A 25,069-nucleotide genomic window follows, 5' to 3' on the forward strand; every position below is an offset into this window, starting at 1 on the left:
ACTATTTTTATCTGATGCTAACTTCCAAGCTAGATATTTTGCCATTTGACCAAGATAACAATGCAACAGGAAATCAGTATAGCTTTTATCTTTCTTAGAAGCCATACAAGCCTATCTAGAAAAATTTCAAGTGTGCACACACGACTCAAGGGAAAGAACTCAGGTACAGATGGTGAGAAATTTCTAACCAAGCCAGGTTTCCTACTGAGGTTCTTTATAACTATGTGGATTGAAGCCATAACATACATTGTCTTTAGTTCAGAAGTGAATCTCTGTGAGGAAGAAAAATTGGGTGAGGAGGATCTAGTCAGTATGAATAGATGAGGAAAAAGTGTAACTCCCTTGACCTCAAAAATAACTCCCTCACACATCCTACCAAATCTGACACACATGGAATAATAGATTCTCCTGAAAGCTGCTAGGAAGGTTAAGCCTCCTACCACGTGTATTTTAAAGCGGACGGTTTTAATCAGGCACTTGACAGCTTTTCCTCTAACACGTGGCTGAGAAGATGGACTAGTTAGTGGTCTTGTTTTGAAAGAAACTGGAGGAGGAGGAGAAAAGGGCAATTACAAACCAAGAGCTATTCTGGAAAAGGTGCTGACCAGGAGGAAAGTGCTAAGGGAGATGCTTGGGATAGCTGCACACAGGGTCCTGGTTCTTGGAAGCTGAGTGTCAGAGATGGGAGAAGAGTGGAAGTGGCCACGGTTCCAGAGAGAGAAGCATGAAGTAGCCAAAACGGACACAGTTGGGGGCAAGAATCCTTCTTACATCCTGCTGAGCAGCACACAAGTCATGGTTGTGCAGTTCCCTGCCTCAAAGAATTACTTGACTTGTTTCCTCCCGAAGAATAAACTGTCTTATACATCAATGATTATCTTAGATTAGAGTATCTCCATGTTAGTGTTCATTAAACACTCAGCTACTTAAAGCTATAATGCTCTTGATGCCTTTACCATACCTACTGATGACTGTCTAGGACCTTACCACCTGGAACTTGATTTCTATCAAAGTTTGCAAAGTCCTTGGCCAAAACTAACTTCAAATGAACTTTAAAAATAAAATAGGCACATTCTAGAGCAACCAACCGAGTAATTCTGCTATGTGAACCATCAGGCTAAATGGCTCATTTATCTAAATGGCATTCAATCTCATGTGGGCATTCAAGAGTTTTAAAACAGACCACAGCGATTTCTCCAAACCCTAAAAATCCCAGAAAACAGGGGCAGCAGGCAGAAAGCTTTCATCCTTGTCAAAATCAGTCTTGACTTCTGTGCATCACCGTGGCTGTGTGTCAATGTCACATTCTTGTTCACTCAGGCAGATGTGTCTGGGCCACTAGCCCATCATTCTAGATATAAAACCAAGAGCTGGAGAGTAGTAAAGGTCAGAGCTCCAAACGAGGAAGAAAGAAGTCACGAAGTGGGGATGAAGCGGTCAACGATCATAGGCAAACTGGTCTTGCTGAGGGCACTGAGGGGAGGGAGAGAACAGGAGACTATCCCTAGGAACTGAGTAGTAGGTCACAGCAGGGCACACATTTTTGCAGCTTTCCTAGTTATTTGTCATCTGCTGCCAGATGTTCCCTGAGAAACTCCCAGGATAACTTCTTAGAGGAAATATACTTTTATTGGGGGGGGGGGAACAAAAGTTTAAATCAGGTGGATGAATAGATTTTTAGGCCAGTCTGATTCATCTCAGCTGCCACTGCCTGTATTCACATTCCCATCGTCTCTCCTCTGCAAATTAGTCATCTTGTGACTACTGTGGTGTTGGAGGAGACTCTTGAGAGTCCCTTGGACTGCAAGGAGATCCAACCAGTCTATCCTAAAGGAAATCAGTCCTGAATATCCATTGGAAGGACTGATGCTGAAGCTGAAAACTCCAATACTTTGGCCACCTAATGCGAAGAACTGACTCCTTGGAAAAGACCCTGATGCTGGGAAAGATTGAAGGCAGGAGGAGAAGGGGACGACAGAGGATGAGATGGTTGGATGGCATCACTGACTCAATGGACATGAGTTTGAGTAAACTCTGGGAGTTGGTGATGGACAGGGAGGCCTGGCGTGCTGCAGTCCACGGGGTCGCAAAGAGTCTGACACGACTGAGTGATAGAACTGAACTGTTACTACTGGTGTTGCTTGCATTTCTGTGTTGCCTGCCTCACCCCAAGCCTTCAAAGTCAGTCCTTACTCTGCTACAGGGAAACATTTTCCAAACTGCAAGTATTATTTGACAGCCCTGCTTCAAAGCTTTCTGTGACTTTCCAATTTCTGTGGAATAAACCTCAAAGTTTGTAGCGTGAAGAACCTCCATATTCTATTCCTCCAGCCTTCTCTTTCGTGACTTCCCTTTATTAATTCTAGTTTCACACGGTTTTTATAATTTTTATCTCCAGTCTTTATATTGTTTGACCTACCCGGCCTCTGCCAGAAAGCGTTCATCGTGTGTCCACCCGGCTTCCAAGGCTTGCAGGCCTTTCCCTCTGAGCACTCTGGCTACTCTGTGCGAATGGAAACGCAGTTCCCTTTGGCACTCAAGCCCCAGGAGCTCAGCCTCCTCAGAACCAACCAGGTCGGCTTGTCCAGTAGGCCTGGCCATGTGGCACCAGCAGATCCTGCTTCTCCCGACGGCTCGGCGGCAGCCGCTGAGTGGCGCTGCCGCGCACACGTCAGGGCAGCAGCGACAGTGATCTGAGACCACGCCGACCGGAGGAACATGCGTGCTCACGGCGGCCGTTACAATCCCGTCATGCACCGGCCTGCGGTAGTGACTGGGCACGTGACCCTTCCCGCGCTCACCCCCTTACACGTGGGTCTGGCCCACGTGATGCGACCGTGATCCGAGACCACGCCGACCGGAGGAACATGCGTGCTCACGGCGGCCGTTACAATCCCGTCATGCAGCGGCCTGAGGTAGTGGCTGGTCAGGGGGCCGTCCAGCGCTCACCACTTAGAGGTGGGTCTGGCCCGCATGACGCGGCAGCAGCCTGCGGTACCAGCTCCTCCCGGAAGAATAAGCAGCATCTGTCCTCGCGGGAGCCATCTCCACCTGTAAGGTGCCCTCTTCTCAGGCCGTCCACTCCCCGCAGAGGTCCGAGCGCGTCGAGGAGAACTCACCTCCGCGCGGCGCCTTGGTGCACGCCGCCCCCCTGCCGCTTGCCCCTTAGGGGCGACGCGGCCGCCAGCACCACCGGGGAGCGGCAGCAGCAGACGACAGTTGCCCCACGGTCAGGTCAGCGTCGTCCCCATCAGCAGCGACACGGAGGAGGAGGAGCAGAAGCGCACAAGCCCCAGGTGAGAACGCGCCACCTTCCTTCAGACTCCCGGAGGAGCCCAGCGGGGTGGGCGGGGGGCGCGTGCGTTTTCGGCCCAGAGACCGTCGTAGATGGGCGTGCACCCCTTCTCGTCATCCAAAGTGGCGATCCCTCTCTCCTGGCCCCTGAATTCTGGCCTTGCCGTGCCCTGGAGCCCTAAAGTGATTTCAGTGGAATGTCAAACAGATATGGGTTTCCTTGGTAGCTCAGTCGGTACAGAATCTGCCTGTAATGCAGGCAGGAGACACGGGTTCGATACCTGGATCTGGAAGATCCCCTGGAGAAGGAATAGGCTAATCCACTCCAGTATTCTCCCCTGGAGAATTCCATGGACAGAGGAGCCTGGCGAGCTGCATGCAGTTCATGGGGTCACAAATAGTCGGACACCTGAGTGAGTTAACACTTCATTTGACAACCTGCTGCTCCACTGTATAGAGGCAAAATCAAGTGTTTTCTCATCTTTGGAGGCCCCTTCCTCATTGCCCCACCTCCAAACTCCAAAAAATCGAATTGAATGTATTCATGGATGTTGCCAGTTTTTCGGGTATACACATTTATGTAGTATACACCTACTGTATGATTTTGACCTTCTTCAAGGTTGATACCTAATGTATTTATTTTTATAGATCTAGGATATGGCACATAATAAGTACTTAACAGTTGTCTACTGGATGAATGAACTTCTCATGATTCAGTTCAGTTGCTCAGTCCTGTCAGACTCTTTGCGACCCCATGAACCTCAGCACGCCAGGCCTCTCTGTCCATCAGCAACTCCTGGAGTCCACCCAAATCCATGTCCATCGAGTCGATGATGCCATCCAGCCATCTCATCCTCTGTCATCCCCTTCTCCTCCTGCCCTCAATCTTTCCCAGCATCAGGGTCTTTTCAAATCATTCAACTCCTTGCATCAGGTGGCCAAAGTATTGGAGTTTCAGCTTCAACATCAGTCCTTCCAATGAACACCCAGGACTGATCTCCTTTAGGATGGACTGGTTGGATCTCCTTGCAGTCCAAGGGACTCTCAAGAGTCTTCTCCAACAGCACAGTTCAAAAACATCAATTCTTTGGCACTCAGCTTTCTTTATAGTCCAACTCTCACGTCCATACATGAACACTGGAAAAACCATAGCCTTGACTAGACGGACCTTTGTTGGCAAAGTAATGTCTCTGCTTTTTAATATGCTGTCTACGTTGGTCATAACTTTCCTTCCAAAGAGTAAGCGTCTTTTAATTTCATGGCTGCAGTCACCATCTGCGGTGATTTTGGAGCCCCCCAAAATAAAGTTAGCCACTGTTTCCACTGTTTCCCCATCTATCTGCCATGAAGTGATGGGACCGGATGCCATGATCTTAGTTTTTTGCTTGTTGAGCTTTAAGCCAACTTTTTCACTCTCCTCTCTCACTTTCATCAAGAGGCTCTTTAGTTCTTCTTCACTTTCTGCCATAAGGGTGGTATCATCTGCATATCTGAGGTCATTGATATTTCTCCCAGCAATCTTAATTCCAGCTTGTGCTTCCTCCATCCCAGCATTTCTCATGATGTACCCTGCATATAAGTTAAATAAGCAGGGTGACAATATACAGCCTTGATGTCCTCCTTTTCCTATTTGGAACCAGTCTGTTGTTCCATGTCCAGTTCTAACTGTTGCTTCCTGACCTGCATACAGGTTTCTCAAGAGGCAGGTCGGGTGGTCTGGTATGCCCATCTCATGTTTAAACCCAAGTATTTAATCAGTTACTCAATAAGTAAAACTGAAGACAGTTTATCAGGAGTCAGCTCAGTACTAGGCTAGGTCACCTGTCAGAGTGGAAAGTGAGACAGGCACCGGTTGGAGAGAAGGTTTTGGGCCAGTGCAGATGTCAGTTCATTTTGTAGGGAAGGTAAATGTAGACAATACCTAGTGGGAGGGTAATTATTACTGGACAGGGGAGATAAACAGGATATTTTGGGAAAACACTGTTAGCTTAAGTGATATGAATGGAAAATGTATCATATTAGATGTGTACCTGTTTTGGGATAGGAATGAAATGTACTGAAATAGCCAGAATTGGATGAACATGAATTGGTCAGTGAGAGAATTCATGTTGTGGTTGGTAGGGGACTGTTGTAGGTATGGTGAGGACAGGGGGTCAATGGCTCTAAGAGGCTGTCAACTGTATCAAGAGGGAGAGGAAGGCAGAGGTGGCATCTGGGGGCATTTTGTGCAGAAAACAAATGCTGCAATCATATTTTTCACTGTGCCAGGACTCTCCTCCCTCGATCTGAGGAACCTTTTTACTCCACACAGCAAAGCCTCAGTGATGATGAGCAATAAAGGTTCATGAATTTTCTATTTATTGGTGCTGTAGCAGCTGCTATAGTCAGAGGCTCACAGCTTGGTATCTCAGCTGTATACAACTTTCTGACCCAGCGTGTGGCTCTTATGAAAAATATTTCATAATGAAAATTTCTAAATACACAAAAATAGGGAGATTGTACCCTTGTCCCTATGACCTACTTTTAACAAAATCAATGTTTTGGGTACTTTTTGATGGATATATTTTAGAGCAAATTCTAGAGTCGTAGTGCCTCACACATCTGTACATCGGGACATCAGCATGTATCTCTATCTGATAAGGATATTAAAAGTAATATAACCACCAAGCCATTATCACATCCAGGGTTGCTTTTAATATGCTTAAGGGACTGGCTCCCTCCCTTCCGCCTCATCTCACTCCTCTATCAGGGGGTACATACTATTATTCCCAATTATGCCTGAAGCTGTTGTCTTTCTGGGAGAAGGATGAGTCATTTTACCCGCTTTCCTTGTGCCAGCAGAGTCTTCTATTTGCAAAATACCATCTACAAAGAATAAATTTCCTGTCCCTTGCCTTTGTTCAGCTCACACCTGATATTTTGAAGAGATGAGAGATGTGTCCAGTCTGAAATGCATGTAGCATTATTTCAAGTCTCACCCTTCCCTATTATGTCAAAAGAATTCACTTTAAAAAATCCTAGCTTGAGAGATCTTAGAGACATGCAAGCAAGGCAGGTATGCCAAGTGTTTGTAGATGCACATGGAGTTGCTTGTTACGCCTTTCAGTTTGCTGGGGAAATAAACTCATTCATGTATACACACTATGTATATAAAATAGATAACTAATAAGGATATGCTATATAACACTGGGAACTCTACTCAGTACTCTGTAAAGACCTATATTGGAAAAAAAAATCTAAAAAAGTGGGTATATGTATATACGTAACTGATTCACTTTGATGTACACCTGAAATTAACATTATAAATAAGCTATACTCCAATAAAAATTTAAAAAAATACTTTGTTGCTGAAAAATAATAATTGTCCTCTGAAAAAAAAAAAAGAAGCAGCTCCTTCACCTAGTGACTTTCCTAGGTGGTTTGAGATGGCAGCATTCACAGCAATCATCTACCTAGTTACTGGCTTTGTCCTTCTTTGCTTCCAGAGAATGTCAAAGCCACATGTATGGAGTAGAATTCATCAACAAAGTGGATACAAGAAACTGTGGCCCTCAAGTATTTATGATCTACTTGGGAAGGTAAATTATTCTTATATGTAAAGATCTAACTAGTCAACTCAGCAGTGGCCACAGGACTGGAAAAGTTTAGTTTTCATTCCAATCCCAAAGAAAGGCAATGCCAAAGAATGCTCAGACTACTGCATAGTTGAACTCGTTTCACATGCTAGTAAAGTAATGCTCAAAATTCTCCAAGCCAGGCATAGCAATACGTGAACCGTGAACTTCCAGATGTTCAAGGTGGCTTTAGAAAAGGCAGAGGAACCAGAGATCAAATTGCCAACATCTGATGGATCATCAAAAAAGCAAGAGAGTTCTAGAAAAACATCTATTTCTGCTTTACTGACTATGCCAAAGCCTTTGACTGTGTGGATTACAATAAACTGTGGAAAATTCTGAATGAGATGGGAATACAAGACCACCTGAACTGCCTCCTGAGAAACCTGTATGCAGGTCAGGAAGCAACAATTAGAACTGGACATGGAACACCAGGCTGGTTCCAAATAGGAAAAGGAGGACGTCAAGGCTGTATATTGTCACCCTGTTTATTTAACTTATATGCAGAGTACATCATGAGAAACGCTGGGCTGGAAGAAGCACAAGCTGGAATCAAGATTGCTGGGAGAAATATCAATAACCTCAGATATGCAGATGACACCACCCTTATGGCAGAAAGTGAAGAACTAAAGAGCCTCTTGCTGAAAGTGAGAGAGGAGAGTGAAAAAGTTGGCTTAAAGCTCAACATTCAGAAAACTAAGATCATAGCATCCGATCCCATCACTTCATGGGAAATAGATGGGGAAACAGTGGAAACAGTGTCAGACTTTATTTTTTTGGGCTTCAAAGTCACTACAGATGGTGATTGCAGCCATGAAATTAAAAGACGCTTACTCCTTGGAAGGAAAGTTATGACCAACCTAGACAGCATATTAGAAATCAGAGACGTTACTTTGCCAACAAAGGTCTATCTAGTTAAGGCTATGGCTTTTCCAGTAGTCATTTAGGGATGTGCGAGTTGAACCATAAACAAAGCTGAGCACCGAAGAATTGATGCTTTTGAACTGTGGTGTTGGAAAAGACTCTTGAGAGTCCCTTGGACTGCAAGGAGATCCAACCAGTCCATCCTAAAGGAGATCAGTCCTGGGTGTTCATTGGAAGGACTGATGTTGAAGCTGAAACTCCAATACTTCGGCCACCTGATGCGAAGAGCTGACTCATTTGAAAAGACCTTGATTCTGGGAAAGATTGAAGGCAGGAGGAGAAGGGGACAACAGATGAGATGGTTGGATGGCATCACTGACTCAATGGACATGAGTTTGTGTTAACTCTGGGAGTTGGTGATGGACAGGGAGCTCTGGTGTGCGGCAGTCCATGGGGTTGCAAAGAGTCGGACAGGACTGAGCAACTGAACTGAACCGAACTGAACTATCCATAAGGCATTGATTAGAGTTAAGGGTCCAAAGTTAGAGGTGTTCATGCTGTAGGCATTAAGAAGTGTGAGGGGCTCTTCTAACTGGAAATTTTCCTAGGTTTTTGGAGGAAGTGACATTTCACTGGAACGTTAACTGTTGGTCACAATGATGGTTTGAGACAATGGAAGGGTGTTTGGGAGTGTAGTGGTGGTGGGAGGAGAACAGGATGAGTAAAGGGTCAGCAGGTGAAAGAAGAGGCCAGGCACTGGGATGCGTGTGTGACCTAACGTTTCAGTCTTTTGTGATGACCTACATGTCACCATCTTCCTGCCTGATGTAAGGTCAAGTAGGCTGGACAGTTTCACATGGTGATACGACCTCATCTCAGGTGTCTACTAGGAGGTCTCTCTGCTTTTGTTTTTTTGCCTTCTTTGATGCCCAGAAAGGCTGTTCAGCACAGCAAAGATGGTCCACAAGTGTTGGAAGGTCAATGTCTGTGGAAGCAGCCCACAGCTAAGGGAATATGAGGATCAGTATGAATGTCTCAGAATTGTCACAGGGATAATTCTGAGATGCATTCTATGTGGTTTCTCAGGCAGCCTCCTGTGGGACTGAACCCCAGTGATCCATGGTGGTAACCAGCTCAACCATGCCTCTCTGCATTGATGCTCCCTCCTTCTACCACCCGCTTCTTCTCCTCTCTGAGAATGGTCTCCACAACAAACTCCTTGCACCCAAATTCTTGTTGAAGACTCTGCCTTTGGAGAATTCCAAAGTCATACAACCAGACTTGTAGAAATGAGGCAGTGTTCCAGAGACATACATCCAAAATGGATGAAGCCTTATTACAGTTTCTTCCTAGTTAGAAAGAATTTTCCCTCCTTTTCTATTTGCTTTTTGCTTGGTTTCTCCTCACTGTTATTTCAGAAAAGTGGAACTGTAAATCATATGTTTAGGTTACAGTTACATGGAACTAGGCATGGCCTGGAGCTCTCAAGGAGCTGAGTTTGAGGATTCTGTCCCAGTGTCTCTCCTCCTTTCAGTAAATGACAGTCCATTCTTCCTGACTACAGGTGTTCAGGGCATCTCAGGCTTTCCTTTTTTCCCCCCACACCTGTCCATCAGAAAATCGGTCAGCTCCACCTTCTCGATACACGCAGAAGCTGGCCATCCTCAGCACCTTCACTATTACTGTTCTGGGTTAAGCCTGGGCTCCTCACTCAGGTTGTTCCAAGACCATCTTACTCTGATGGTTCTTCCCTTAGTTCTCTGTGATCTCTCCTCAGCAAAACGGCCAAAGTGATTCTATTAAAATATAGGTGAGATTAAGTCTTTCCAGTCCTCAGCAACCTTTTGCAGTTTCCCATCCTACTTTGAATGAAAGCCATCATTTTTACAGTGACAGAGTAAAGCCAGGTTTTCCATGATCTTTCTATCTTTTTCCTTTTTTAACCCTTTTTCTTACTACTCACCCCCTTGCTTATTTGACTCTAACCTACTGGCCTCATTGCTGCCCCTTGGACAGGGCAACATGAGGTCTCGTGGAAAGGTTTGTCCCTGGTAACCCCCATGGCGCACTCCCCACCTCCTCAGCTGTCTGTTCACCTATTATTTTCTCATCAGTCCTTCCCTGTCTAAAATTGCACCCCCATCTGACACTTCCTTTCCCTTTCCCCTGCTTTGTTGTTCCTTTTTGAACTTCTCACCATCTACTAAGTATTTATTTTATTCATTTAAGACTTTCTAAACTTATTTCCATTCTAGGAGGCAAGCGTCATGAAGGAAAGTGTTTTTTGGGTTTTGGGGTGAGGGTCTCTTTTGTTCATTATTTTCTTTCTAGCCTTAAGCAGTACACACACACACACACACACACACACACACTGATAGATAGTGGATGAACGATGAATTTCCTGGTTCTCACTCACTTTGGCAGCACATACACTAAAACTGGAATGATACAGAGAAGATTAGAATGGCCCTTACACTAGGATGGCATGCAAATTCATGAAATTTCCCATATTTTTATAGCTGATTCACACTGTTGTACAGCAGAAACTAGCACAACACTGTAAAGCAATTATATTCAAATTAAAAAATAAATTAAAAATAAATTTACTGGCTATCTGATAAACATGTGGATAGTTAATAAATGTGCCCTTAAGTATTTAGTAAATGTCAAAACTATGTGTGTAAATATGGATGTCTAACATAAAAATGAAAAAAGAGGTATATGACTTGATTTAACCTCTCTGAGGCTCTTTTTTTTTAGCTGAAAATAGGGATCCTATTTTCCTATACCTAACACATGGGAGCAAGTCAGATAATGTATTTTAAAATGTTAAGAGAGAAAAGAACCTAAGTAGATGGTAAGAATGACTGTTTATCAGAACTTGTGTCTTGTTTAGTTCAAGGTCTCAAGATTTATATTTTAAGCCACAAGAGGACTTTTTTAGCGGTTTTTAAAGTGATGTTTAAGATAATGAGATTCACTTCTTTTGCAATTCATTTTTCTGCAGAAAGCAGATGGGAATGAATCCCCTTGGCACCTCTGACTTGTTGGAAGTGTATTGTGGAGTTTCTCAACTAGACCACAGGGACCATCAGAGCAGATATCAAGTTATCTTGCCACTTGCAACATCCCCAGTGACAGCACGTGGTGGAGAGTACACTCTCAGTGAGTCTGTGCTGAGTGAACAGATCGGTAACGTCAGGTTCTCCCTTCATTTAAGATGTCCCATTCTCGGAGATGCAAACTAACTCTGTGTAGGGTGGGTAAACAACAAGGTCCTACTGTGTAGCACAGGCAACTATATTTAGTATCCTCTGATAAACCACAATGGAAGACATGAAAAAGAACATATATATATATATATATATATATATATATATATATATATAAAAAAACTGAATCACTTTGCTGTACACCAGAAATACAACATTGTAAATCAGGTATACATAGATTAAAACAATTAATAAGATGTCCCATTAGTGTGACTGAAATCTAGCAAGGTCTGTGATCCTCTTCTTTGCCCCCAGGAGGAGGCCACAGGTGTTGACTTCATCTCGTCCTCCTGACCCGCTTCCTCCCAGTCTTTGGTTTGGGCTGGTTTTTCCTTAGCGTTTCCACTGAGCTGCTCCCATCCATCCTCAGCGCCAGACTGACCAAGCATCTGCTCTGTTCTTACATGGATAGAGCGCTGGGAGAGAAAGGCAGGAACTGGACTGTGTCAGCTTTAGGGGGAGAGCATGTGGGTACCAGGAGGCAGAGAGTCAGCTGAGCAGAGGTATCTGGGTTGTTTGTGGAAGAGCTGCAGCAGCTATTGCAAGGGGAGGGATGCTGATATGGCACAGTGTCCTTCCATTTTAAGATCAGAGGGCATCATCTACCATAATATCAAAAAATGAGGTGCTCTTCCCATGGGGACCTTTTTACTTTTCAGAGAAAAATTGTTCTCATTTTTGTGTAGCATGGATGGTAGAAATGAAGAATTAGTCCAATTCTTAGTTCCATCTCTTAGTTCATATTTCTGTTAGTTTATCTCTTTGTTTCAGTGATTGCATCTAGCTTAGTTTCTTTTGTTTTCCTATCCTAGGGTTGGAGCCTTTGTTAGTAAAATCAGCATGAAGTTATCTAAGCAGGTCAGCCTCTGCCAGTTCAGATCACTTGTTTTGTTTTTTTTTTTTTTCTCCCTGGAGGTGTAAAGAGAGGGTTTGATGAGTGACTGTGGGAGAGGTTTTTAACCTATTAACAGTAAATTTTGGAGAAATGTGTCATAACTTTGTTGTTTTATTTCATTTACACAGTTTTACAAATGTGGTTTCTAGTAGGCAGATGGAAAAAAAGAAAGTGTGACTTACTACCTTGGTGCTATGCCTTTTTTTTTAGGACCTTAATCTTTGCTCATTGTAGTTACTGGTTTCATGACAACATAAGTAGACTACCTAGGGTATGCTGACTGCATGAGCAATAGACCTCAAATATTTGGTGGTTCAAACAGGAGCTTACTTCCAGTTCATCTAATGGTTGAGGAATGGTTAATGGATCAGCAGAGTGTGCTTCTCCAGAGTCACTTAGAGACTCAAGCTCAGAGAGGCCCTGTCTTATACAGACTTCTAAGTCACCCTGGTTTTTCCTCTCATTTTTCCTTTTCAGTTGGTAGGGGAAAGGAACAATTTTTTTTCAGTCTTTTGATGTGGACCATTTAAAAAATCTGTTGAATTTGTTACAGTATTGCTTCTGTTTTATGTTTTGTTTTATTTGGCCGCCGGTTGTGTGGAATCTTAGCTCCCTAACCAGGAATTGAACCCATGCTCCCTGCTTTGGAAGGAGAAGTCTTAACCACTGGACTGCCAGGGATGTCCCAAGAGCAAATTTTTATGTGCCAAGTTTAGAAGTGGTATACTTGGTGTCTTATATTCCAGTGACTAGAATTCAGTTGCATGGTCATATCTAACTTGAGAGGAGTCTGGATAGTGTAGTTATTAACATAGTTTCCTAGGAAAGAGAATTTGAGCCGAGGACTAAGTTCTAATGTTTTATTTGAGAAGTATAAGCCCAGGGCATCAGGAATGAGAACAAGGAGGTGAGGCAATGTGAGGTCACACGCTGACAATTACTTCACCAAGAGCTGAAAGAGATGGCAGGTCACTGAGCAGGCCTACCTACTCTGGCGGGCTGTATGGTGAAATCAGGATGCAGAACATTCTGCGGGAGTGAGGAAGTAAAGAAAACTTATCTGTCTGCCTCTCTCCCGTCTCCTGCCTCTTACTGGCCAAAGTTGGCCCCACCGTTTTGCCCCTCAGCACAACTGGTGTGCACCATTCAACACCTTCAGTGGCAAATGCTCTTTGATGTGGCATTTCATCTGAAGCTGAGTTGGAAAGGGGCAGGAGAAGATAGAGACTTGTGTGTGGCTAGTTGCCCTCAAGTAGCCAAGGCTCATTGGTCTGCACTGAGCAGGTTGGTTGTGATGGCAACTGTCTGCAGAAACAGTGAAGCCAATCCAGTCTGAAAAGTTCCCCAAAGATGTCTTATAGTCTAGCCCTTGCACCAGTGGGATTCATTTATGCTCTCTAATTACATCTGGTTCACAAACTAAACCATGGGGACAGCATGGTATCCTTAGAATAAGAGGACATCACATCTTTTGGAAAGCGGAGGTGCAAAAGTCCACCTACTCACAGAGTCATGTTCAGGTTGCATTTTCCTGGAAGAGGTAAGAAGTGTGGTGAAAGCACCTACAGTTCCCGCTTCTGCTGCTGCTGCCCTGAGGCTCAGATGGATATTTATCATCTCTCTCCTCCACTTCTGTTGTAGATCTCCCCCACGCTCTGCAAGTACTTCCACCGGTCTGCTTCCCTAGTGGGCTGATCCAGACCTTCATTCTGAGGATTCTAAGCCCTTTGTTGCCCTGATGCTTTTGTGTTACAATCGGCCAATGACAGTTATTACTGGGCATGGAAATACTAAGAAATGCCTTCATGAAGATCCCATATTCATAGACATTGTGTAGAAACAACCCTAACTTCTCAGGGTCATCAAGGTTGATTATCTCAGCAGTAACTGACTTCTTTGATCGCCACTGTCATGAAGCTTTCAACCTATCCCAGTGGCAGATACAGCTTCTACTTCAGTGGAAGCAGCATTGCGTCTCCTGGGCTAAGTGTTCCTCCTTTGGGAATTGGAAATTGCAGCCCCACAGAGCCTAGGATTATGGAAGTGGAAGCACAGGTCCCACCAGCAGATTATTGTGTGTGGTGATGAGAGGGGACACTTCTATTTCTGCCACTTTGTTCTTGGACTTTTTGAGCTACTAGAGGCTGAGCACCATCTGTCAGGCATTGGTGGCGCATACACTGCCTCTGGGGGTCGGAGTCTCACCTCCTCACCGAGGTGTTCCTGAGCTGGCTCCTTGGCTGAGCCTGTAATAGATCATTCCACTGTTCTTTTGGTTGGCTGCTTCTGAGTGATGAGCTCATTTGTTAGAAAGGCATGGATGATCTTAAAAATATACTTTAATCGCCAATAAAATAAAAACGCAGAACAGGGTGTGTCAGTAGTTTCATAAGCCTTAAGCTTTTATGTGAAGAATCTGAATACTCTTAGCAGAAAAACTATACAGTATTTTATTATTGGCTAGAAACTTAAGGGGTCAAATAATTCAGCAGCCATTTTACAAAAGAAAAATGGAAGCCCCAAATGAAAGAATGGCTTTATGGCATAATAGCTAGTTAATGGGTGGATCTTTGCCACATTCAGGTTTTCTGATTTCTAGGTTCCTGAAAATTCCATCATATCAAGTAATCTTTTGAACAAAAAACAAGGTTCATCTTTTGGAAATTTAGAGTGAATTTTTAAATGCAAATCAGACAAGTTTCAAGATGGCAGTTGGCTTTGTTCATCTTTTGCCACGATGTATAGGAGAATTGTATTTTTTCGTTCCTGGAAGGAGTGCAGTTTTTCATGGAGAAGCAGGGGAACCATTCATCTTGAGGCAATAATTACTTTCCAGTCCTTCCAGGGCTTATTCAAGTCTCATGTCCTCCAGCACATCTTCCCTAATTCTTTAGTTTATGGCAAGCTTGTCTTCTCCTTACTCCCAGAGAAACTGTTGGTCATTTTTTTGTTCATTATTTTCACTGTAAAACAATTTTTACAAGATCACAATAAAATAAATGAAAAGAAAAAAGCTTCTAAAATCCTGTCATTTCAACAAATTATACCATTTTCATTTTTAAAAATTACATTCACCCTTTGCATATGTAATTTGCCTTGTTGCTTAGTCGCTAGGTCATGTCGGACTCTTTTGTGACCCCATGGACTGTAGTCCTTCAGGCTCCTCTGTCCATGGGATTTCCCAGGCAAGAACACTGGAGTGGGTTGCCATTTTCTTCTCCATGGGATCTCCCACACCCAGGGGTTGAACCCGTGTCTCCTGCATTGGTAGGCAGATGCTTTACCACTGAGCCACCTGGGAAGCCTATGGAATTTGCATATCCCTGGATATTTTTGTCATCTTGGTGCAAATATATGTGTATATATGTGTATTTATAGTCATTTCCCCACTTGACATCTATGCGTGGTCACCTTTTCAAGTTGCCACATGATCTTTACAATTATTTTGAGTAGTGTTACTCACTACCTCTTGGATATATTCAAGAACTTTTACAATTGACATGTCTAAGTGTAGACTTAGATTTTCCATTCAGTGCCATGCAATTTTAGACAGAAAAAGTGCTGAACCGCTCCCTCTCGTTTACTATCCTCCACTTCCATTCATTTACAAGTTGAGTCCTACTACTACCTAAATATTTCTTTTTTATAAACCCTTTTCAGTTTCATCACTGGATTAGACTTCTTGAGGCTCACTTGTCCACGCACAGTAGAGTAGTACTGGCTACTATAATAGGTGGTTACGGGTAGGTTTTTACAGTTAATCCTCCCTACAGACACACACTTAGTCTTTCTAAAATGAAAACATGATGGTATGACACCTATGCTTAAAAATAGTCAGTGAGTCTCCTTTGTCTGTGTGAAGGTTGTCAGTCCTTAAAACTGAAGTTATATTACACAAAAATGTAGATTTTTGGTTTCTCTTGTGAAATTGAATATCTGGCCACAACGGGTCTGCATCCCAGCCTGGCACCAGAAGGTTGAAGTGAATAGAGGCTCTTTCTATAGACAAGGCAAGTAGTCTGCAGTCTGACATGAGGCCTCCCACATCTGTCTGATTGATTTTAGCTCCCTGGCTCCTACGCTTTGAGGTTTAGAGCCTGTACTGTCCAGGCTAGAGCCTAAACTCTGTTGAATGTCACCCAGGTTTCTTCTTACTGATCTCTTTAGCCTGATCTTCCACTTACTGAGAGTTAGAGAGTAGGGCCTTGAAATGTCCTCCTCCTCTGAGGGAAACTCCTTTTTAAATTGTTTTCATTTCTAATTGGAGGATAATTGCTGTACAGTGTTGTGTTGGTTTCTGTCATACAACAACAGGAATCAGCCATAAGTATACATATGTCCCGTCCCTCTTGAACCTCCTTCCCATTGTAGTTACAATGGAATATTTCTCAGTCATAAAAAGGAACAAATTTGAGTCCGTTAAAGTGATATGAATGAACCTAGAGCCTGTTGTACAGAGTAAAGTCAGAAACCGATAAATATCATACATTAACACATATGTATAGAATCTAGAAAAATAATACTGATGAACCTATTTGCAGGGCAGGAATAGAGATGCAGACACAGAAAACAGACCAGGGATTGAACCCACGTCTCCTGCTTAGCAGGTGGATTCTTCACCACTGAGCCATCTGGGAAGCCCATTTTTCAAAATGCGGTGGCTTCAATGTGACTGTCATATGCTTTGCTGTTAAGTTAATTCCTCCTTTTTCCTCTTACAAAATTTTTCAAGATACTTTGAGAACAAGTGAAAGTCAATCTGTTTTGGGAGAACCGAACCCAGTTTTACAACTAAGTTAATGTTACATGTCACGGAGAAACTATGAGCCTAGAAGGCAGAAGAGACCATGAGACATAGGCCCGTGGGAATTTGCAGAAACTTTGGAGCAGAACTTTGGTCTTCCATTAGGGAATGGAATTACTGAGAGCTCAGACAATTATTCCTAGATCTCGAAAGACAAGACGATTCCTGGCTGACGTTTGATTTACATTTGCATGTACACAAATGAAAAAATGATATTTTATGAGAAGCATCTAAGTCTAGAGTTTCTTTTCTTCTTTGTGAAGATAGTAAAATAATTAATGTTTTCATTTCAGAATTGAATCAGAACTGATTTGGAAAATGCTTTCCAGTGAGCTGGATTTTACTCACAGTTCTGCCTGTTCACTGGGTGCTGAGGGACTTGCCAGTGGGTAGTGGTTTAACTTCTCTGTGACCTCATGTTTTTTTGTGAGTAAAATGAGGGATTACAGCCAGTCGTTATTTCCTGCACTTTGATCCATGTAACAGTAGCTGTGGGAATTTCCACATTTTTCTCCACTTCCTAATGACGTTCGCAGGTAGGATGACTGTATGTCCATATTTACCCTAAATAGTTCCAGTTTATGCCTATTTTATGTAATTAGTAATTAGTAACAGTGCTCCATTTCACTCTCAAAAAATGACCAGAGCTGTAAAATTACACTTATAATCGTGCTATTGATAGGAGTTCCTTGGATGTAAAATTTTTAGTTAAATAGTTTAAGGCAAGTTTCTTAACTACAACACTTTGCTGATCCTTCAATATGCTGATATACGTTGCTGTTGTTCAGTCACTAAGTTCTGTCCAACTCTTTGTGACCCCATGAACTGCAGAATGCCAGGCTTCCCTTTCCTTCTCTGTCTCCCAGAGTTTGTTCAAACTCATGTCCATTGAGTCGATGATGCCATCCAACCATATTATTCTCTATTGTCCCCTTTTCCTCCTGCCTTCAATCTTTCTCAGCATCAGGGTCTTTTCCAGTGAGTCAGCTCTTCGCATCAGGTGGCCAAAGTATTGGAGCTTCAGCTTCAGCATCAGTCCTTCCAATGAATATTCAGGGCTGATTTCCTTTAGGATTGACTGGTTGGATCTCCTTGCTGTCCAAGGGACTCTAATATACCTTGTGATTTTCAAAAAGATTATAACTTTAAGGATTTTGGCTTTGGAATCCTTTTGCTTCATATGGGAATAGATTAATAACACTTATTTGGGGGAAAGAATATGAAATCATCTTAATTCAACAAATACTTACCAATTGCTGAGAGCCAAGTCCTGGAAAAGGCAATGGAGAAATAGTGATGGGTAGAACCTAATTCTGCCCCATAGTGGTCTATAGTCTGATTTGTGTGTTAGGTGAATGGCAGTGGGAATTAAGACCGCATGCAAAGGATTGTGTAGGGGAGTAAAGTTTTCAATCCCAAAATATGTCTCTTTGGCATGTGGATTATTTTAGCTGAAAATAATCAAGGCCCAAATGACCCAGGCAGAACCTTTGATCTTCTCCCTAACTGCATAAAAGAAAGTAGAGAGAGGACCTGCTCCAGGAAGGGAGTTGTCAGCGTAAATAACTATAGTGTGAACCATGTGTATAGACAGGGAGGAACCCAGTAAAGTCTGTTAAAATTCTGCTCTGTGTCCCATTGTCTCTGCTGGTCCAGCAAACATTTACTTTTCCATCTTTGTGTGAATTGCCTTCTTTCCCTGTGAAGTTCCAAACCCCTTCCACAACATCCTCTTTTGTCTTCAGCTGAGGATGGTTTTTAAGGTGAGGGCTTTGGCCATTTTAGCAAGTTCCTGGTTTTTCCTGAGTCTTTCCATGTATACATGGTATGAAATTTGGTTTAAGTTTCTCTTGTTAATCTGTCTCATGTGAATTTAATTCTTAGACCAGCTAGAAGAGTGGAGGAAAATTTCCTACTCCTTGACTAGTGTGGTTTAAGGTCATATTCTAGTTTTAATATTTTATTATGGTATCACATGATTAGAAACCAAGATAAAACAGAATAAGTCTAAATCTTGAGTGGTATAATCTGTAAGACTTAATACAAAGGAATATGTTTTCCAAATCTTTCAGAATATCTATATAATGATCCAAAGAACCATTATTTTCATGACCATGCAGAGCATCTTATTTTAAGATTCATAGTCTTAACAGTATCCAAGAGGAAGTGACTTTTAGGTTATTTCTAAAATGATGCAAAAAATATTACTTTATGGAAAGACCTTTTGAGTAGACACTGTCATTAACAAGTTACCCAGAGATTTATTTTCAGTAGAATTGTATGGTGAACAATAATCAGTTGAGTTCAGTTCAGTCGCTCAGTTGTGTCCGACTTTTTGCGACCACATGAATTGCAGCACGCCAGGCCTCCCTGTCCATCACCAACTCCCGGAGCTTACCCAAACCCATGTCCATTGAATCGGTGACGCCATCCAACCATCTTATCCTCTGTCATCACCTTCTCCTCCTACCCTCAATCCTTCCCAGCATTAGGGTCTTTTCCAATGAGTCAACCCTTCGCATGAGGTGGCCAAAGTATTGGAGTTTCAGCTTCAACATCAGTCCTTCCAATGAACACCCAGGACTGATTTCCTTTAGGATGGACTGGTTGGATCTCCTTGCAGTCCAAGGGACTCTCAAGAGTCTTCTCCAACACCACAGTTCAAAAGCATCAATTCTTTGGCGCTCAGCTTTCTTCACCGTCCAACTCTCACATCCATACATGACCACTGGAAAAAACCATAGCCTTGACTACACGGACCTTTGTTGGCAAAGTAATGTCTCTGCTTTTAATTATGCTGTCTAGGTTGGTCATAACCTTCCTTCCAAGGAGTAAGCAAGCGTCTTTTAATTTCATGGCTGCAGTCACCATCAGCAGTGATTTTGGAGCCCAAAAAAATAAAGTCTGACACTGTTTCCGCTGTTTCCCCATCTATTTCCCATGAAGTGATGGGACCAGATGCCATGATCTTAGTTTTCTGAACGTTGAGCTTTAAGCCAACTTTTTCACTTTCTTTCACTTTCATCAAGAGGCTCTTTAGTTCTTCTTCACTTTCTGCCATAAGGGTGGTATCATCTGTATATCTGAGATTATTGATATTTCTCCCAGCAATCTTGATTCCAGCTTGTGTTTCTTCCAGCCCAGCGTTTCTCATGATGTACTCTGCATATAAGTTAAATAAGCAGGGTGACAATATGCAGCCTTGACATCCTCCTTTTCCTATTTGGAACCAGACTGTTGTTCCATGTCCAGTTCTAAGTGTTGCTTCCTGACCTGCATACAGGTTTCTCAAGAGACAAGTCAGATAGTCTGGTATTCCCATCTCTTTCAGAATTTTCCACAGTTTATTGTGATCCACACAGTCAAAGGCTTTGGCATAGTCAATAAAGCAGAAATAGATGTTTTTCTGGAACTCTCTTGCTTTTTTGATGATCCAGTGGATGTTGGCCATGTGATCTCTGGTTCCTCTGCCTTTTCTAAAACCAGCTTGAACATCTGGAAGTTCACGGTTCACGTATTGCTGAAGCCTGGCTTGGAGAATTTTGAGCATTACTTTACTAGCATGTGAGATGAGTGCAATTGTGCAATAGTTTGAGCATTCTTTGGCGTTGCCTTTCTTTGGTATTGGAATGAAAACTGACCTTTTCCAGTCCTGTGGCCACTGCTGAGTTTTCCAGATTTGCTGGCATATCGAGTGCAGCACTTTGACAGCATTATCTTTTAGGATTTGAAATAGCTCAACTGGAATTCTATCACCTCCGCTAGCTTTGTTCGTAGTGATGCTTCCTAAGGCCCACTTGACTTCACATTCCAGGATGTCTGGCTCTAGGTGAGTGATCACACCATCATGATTTTCCGGGTCATGAAGATCTTTTTTGTGCAGTTCTTCTGTGTATTCTTGCCACTTCTTCTTAATATCTTCTGCTTCTGTTAGGTCCATACCATTTCTGTCCTTTATCGAGCCCATCTTTGCATGAAATGTTCCCTTGGTATCTCTGATTTTCTTGAAGAAATCTCTAGTCTTTCCCATTCTGTTGTTTTCCTCTATTTCTTTGCATTGATAGCTGAGGAAGGCTTTCTTATCTCTCCTTGCTATTCTTTGGAACTCTGCGTTCAGATGGAAATATCTTTCCTTTTCTCCTTTGCTTTTTGCTTCTCTTCTTTTCACAGCTATTTATAAGGCCTCCTCAGACAGCCATTTTGCTTTTTTGCATTTCTTTTCCATGGGGATGGTCTTGATCCCTGTCTCCTGTACAATGTCATGAACCTCTGTCCATAGTTCATCAGGCACTCTGTCTATCAGATCTCGTCCCTTAAATCTATTTGTCACTTCCACTGTATAATCATAAGGGATTTGATTTAGGTCATACCTGAATTGTCTAGTGGTTTTCCCTACTTTCTTCCATTTAACTCTGAATTTGGCAATAAAGAGTTCATGATCGGAGCCACAGTTCACTCCTGGTCTTGTTTTTGCTGACTGTATAGAGCTTCTCCATCTTTGGCTGCAAAGAATATAATCAGTCTGGTTTCGGTGTTGACCATCTGGGGATGTCCATGTGTAGAGTCTTCTCTTGTGTTGTTGGAAGAGGGTGTTTGCTATGACCAGTGCGTTCTCTTGGCAAAACTCTATAAGCCTTTGCCCTGCTTCATTCTGTACTCCAAGGCCAAATTTGCCTGTTATGGCAGGTGTTTCCTGACTTCCTACTTTTGCATTCCAGTCTCCTATAATGAAAAGGACATCTTTTTTGGGTGTTAGTTCTAAAAGGTCTTGTAGGTCTTCATAGAACCGTTCAAGTTCAGCTTCTTCAGCATTACTGGTCGGGACATAGACTTGGATTACTGTGATATTGAATGGTTTGCCTTGGAAACGAACAGAGATCATTCTGTAGGTTTTGAGATTGCATCCAAGTACTGCATTTTGGACTCTTTTGTTGACCATGATGGTTACTCCATTTCTTCTAAGGGATTCCTGCCCACAGTAGTAGATATAATGGTCATCTGAGTTAAATTCACCCATTCCAGTCCATCTTAGTTTGCTGATTCCTAGAATGTCTACATTCACTCTTGCCTTCTCCTGTTTGACCACTTCCAATTTGCCTTGATTCATGGACCTAACATTCCAGGTTCCTATGCAATATTGCTCTTTACAGCATCAGGCTTTGCTTCTATTACCAGTCACATCCACAGCTGGGTATTGTTTTTGCTTTGGCTCCATCCATCATTCTTTCTGGAGTTATTTCTCCAGTGATCTCCAGTAGCATATTGAGCACCTACCGACCTGGGGAGTTCATCTTTCGGTGTCCTACCTTTTTGCCTTTTCATACTGTTCATGGGGTTCTCAAGGCAAGAATACTGAAGTGGTTTGCCATGCCCTTCTCCAGTGGACCACATTCTGTCAGACCTCTCCACCATTACCCATCCATCTTGGGTGGCCCCACACGGCATGGCTTAGTTTCATTGAGATAGACAAGGCTGTGGTCCGTATGATCAGATTAGCTAGTTTTCTGTAATTATAGTTTCAGTGTGTCTGCCCTCTGATGCCCTCTCGCAACACCTACCATCTTACTTGGGTTTCTCTTACCTTGGACGTGGGGTATCTCTTCATGGCTGCTCCAGCAAAGTGAGGCCGGGGGCGAGAGGAGCTATCCTGCGCCCGAGGCCGGGGGCGGCGGATGAGAGGAGTTACTCCAGGTCCAAGGAGCGTCGGCTGCGTGGGCACAGGAGGGCCGAGAGGAACAATAATAGTCAGCACTTAGTAATACACATTCATTTAATAATTTATTCACATTCATTTATAGTTTATAAAGTAAGATTTTCTGTTGTATCAATCAGAATTCTCTTCTTACAAAAGAAAATAAATCACAAAAACTGGAGCCCAGACAGGTTGGATAACTTACCAAAGTTTTCATAATGGAACCACATTTAAATCCAGGCAGTTTTTCTCCAAAATCTGCATGCTTTGTTACCACTAAATATAAATGTCTACGGATACATGTGAGGGCTTTGGTTTGAGGGTTTCGGTGATCTCACATTAGTAGCCTGAAACCAGCCATGGTGAGAGTATTTACACCGTGAAAATCAGTAAATGCTACAAATCAGAGCTCGTCTCACCCCACAGAGCTGATGGTTAAACCTTTGCCAGCAGGCGAATGGTTATAGACACATTTGGAAAGCTGCATTTTGCAGGTATTCGTTTGGGGAATTGTTAGTCCTCTTTATATATTGTCTTGGCATTTTCATCAAATGCAGATCTATTTAGCATAAATTGAAAGAGGATATACAAAATGAGAATTCTCATGATCATTAAATAATTGGATATGGGAGTCTTTTCAGAAAATTGAGTACTCTGTCCCTGTATTTCATTTCAAGAAACTTTGGTTAGGAGTAAGTGTCCAAACACAATTCTGCTTATACTTCTGAATTTCTGAAGCCCATTATTAGCATATTTCTCATGGCAATTAGGCTTTGAATTCATCCTAGTTATTTATATACGCATATTTTCTCCCTATTAGATGAAGATCCATGCTAGAGTCCACGTTGGGTCAGCATGGCACACACAACCCAGCACAATGTTTTCCCAAAGGAACTGGGTTAAAGATTGTTTAAATAAATAGCCCTCCACCCTGTTGCAAACACTACTTGATGATTTGGATAGAGTGGTAAAGGAAACCATTTAAGACATCACTTTGTGTAATTTTCTTATTGAACATAAGTTCCTGTTCCTGATGTACAGTGAGACCAAACAAACTGAAACATCAGTTTGGAGCAGAAAAAGATTTATTCCAGGGCCAAGCAAGGAGAATGGATGGCTTGTACTCAAAAACCTTGAACTCTTAACAGATTTCAGGGAGAAGTTTTTATAGGCACTATTTGGGGTGAGGGCTGCAGGGTGTGTGGCTTTCTTCTGATTGGTTGGTGGTGAGGTAACAGGGTGGTACTCCAGGATCTTGTGCTCAGCCTGAAGTTGATATTCTCCTCCTGAGTGGGGGCCTTAGTTCCTGCAGAACTGGAAGATACTGTTATGTTTATCCCTTGAGGAGGAACCAGGATCCAGTCTTAATTGCGACATTATAGTTTCTTGATTGTTTGTCCTTTGTTTCTGCATTTCCTTACTTCCCTGATTAGCAGCTGTCTCAATCTGCTCTTTGGTATTCAAGAACGTCCAGGAGGCTGAAGTCTTTTCCCAAAAATAAGAAACAGGGGACTCAGAAAATCTTTGTATCCGGGAGGGCCCCACAGGGTCCTTCTCGGTTTCAATTTTGTAATATTGTTTTCAATAAATAGTTTTTAGGACTGGTGAAGGGAAAGATTTGGCCTTTCCCCCTTGTGGGTAGTCAACCTGCATGCACTCAGTTATGGACTAGTGTACATCAGTGTAACCTGGGAGTTCGATAGAAATGCAATGTCTTGGGCCCCCTCCCAGACATTTTGAATCAGGATCTGCATTTAACAACATCCCCAGGAGATTTGTATGCATATTAATGATTGAGAAAAGCCAACTGAGTCTTTTTCTAACATTCACCCTGCTGCAAAAGCAGCTGACCATAATATATTCTTCAATGTGTGGAATTCTGATTTGTTTGATGGCTTACTGTGTATTGACTGGGCCTGGTGTGCTAGATGCTGCAGAGGAATTTCAGACCACCCAGCCATTGCTCTATGCTTGTTTTACTCTAAAATCAGAAGATAAAAACAATATGCTATTTTTTATTTGTGCTTCAAACGTATGTACACATAAAAGTACATATACATAAAGATTGAAAGAAGAGAAAGAGTGAGTAGGGGAGACAATCAGATTAGAATCCCATTCCAGGAGATGTGGTTCATTGTTAAAATAAGAGCAGGTGAAGATGTTCATATACATACAAAGAAATAAAAGGAATTCCATCAACATCTAGATGTCTGGTCTGGGGGAAGGAAATGTCTGAATGGCTGAATTTTGTGAAGACAAGGTATCAGGATAATTGCTTGCATTTTCCTCTCCTCCTCCAGGTGTTTTAGTATTGTGTTGACAGAGCCCAAGCCTATTACTCTCAGACATTTTATGAATTTTTAGTAGAAAAAGTTCTGAAAGCATTGATTTCATGTCTACATTCTATTCTTCATGAAAATTACAGTCTTTTAAATGTAATATTTGGTCAAGTTCTCTATTCTTGTGTTAAATTACCATTTTGTATAGTGAATGTAGAAGACATTCTCAGTCACTGTCGTTAAGATATGATGACATTGAAATCATGCAACTCAGATTGGGACTTGAACCCATGTGGCTGGGACTTGAACCTGGCCAAAATTCACGGTCTTCTAGGTAAGATCACCTGCCTGGTTT

At 42.5% G+C, this 25,069-nt stretch overlaps 2 protein-coding genes and 1 non-coding gene across 3 annotated transcripts in view; 2 read left to right on the top strand and 1 right to left on the bottom strand.

Moving 5' to 3' along the window:
* LOC145518599 (uncharacterized) overlaps window positions 1-2,755 on the bottom strand; it is a 106,417-nt gene extending 103,662 nt beyond the window's left edge. The window contains exon 1 of the mRNA XM_081523413.1: window positions 2,420-2,755. Coding sequence (XP_081379539.1) covers window positions 2,420-2,601 — 182 coding nt within the window. The 5' untranslated portion in view covers window positions 2,602-2,755. The remainder of the gene's footprint in view (window positions 1-2,419) is intronic.
* Window positions 2,756-2,837: 82 nt separating this feature from the next.
* LOC145518598 (uncharacterized) overlaps window positions 2,838-25,069 on the top strand; it is a 339,146-nt gene continuing 316,914 nt past the window's right edge. The window contains exon 1 of the mRNA XM_081523412.1: window positions 2,838-3,296. Within this exon, the coding sequence (XP_081379538.1) occupies window positions 2,868-3,296 (429 nt within the window). The 5' untranslated portion in view covers window positions 2,838-2,867. The remainder of the gene's footprint in view (window positions 3,297-25,069) is intronic.
* Window positions 10,177-10,287, top strand: LOC145519255 (U6 spliceosomal RNA). Its single transcript, XR_014063672.1, has one exon. It is a non-coding gene; the product is annotated as a U6 spliceosomal RNA (small nuclear RNA).

The sequence above is a fragment of the Giraffa tippelskirchi genome, chromosome 8 (genome assembly GCF_054371585.1).
Source record: "Giraffa tippelskirchi isolate mGirTip1 chromosome 8, T2T-mGirTip1v1.2.pri, whole genome shotgun sequence".
NCBI classification, from domain to species: Eukaryota; Metazoa; Chordata; class Mammalia; order Artiodactyla; family Giraffidae; genus Giraffa; species Giraffa tippelskirchi.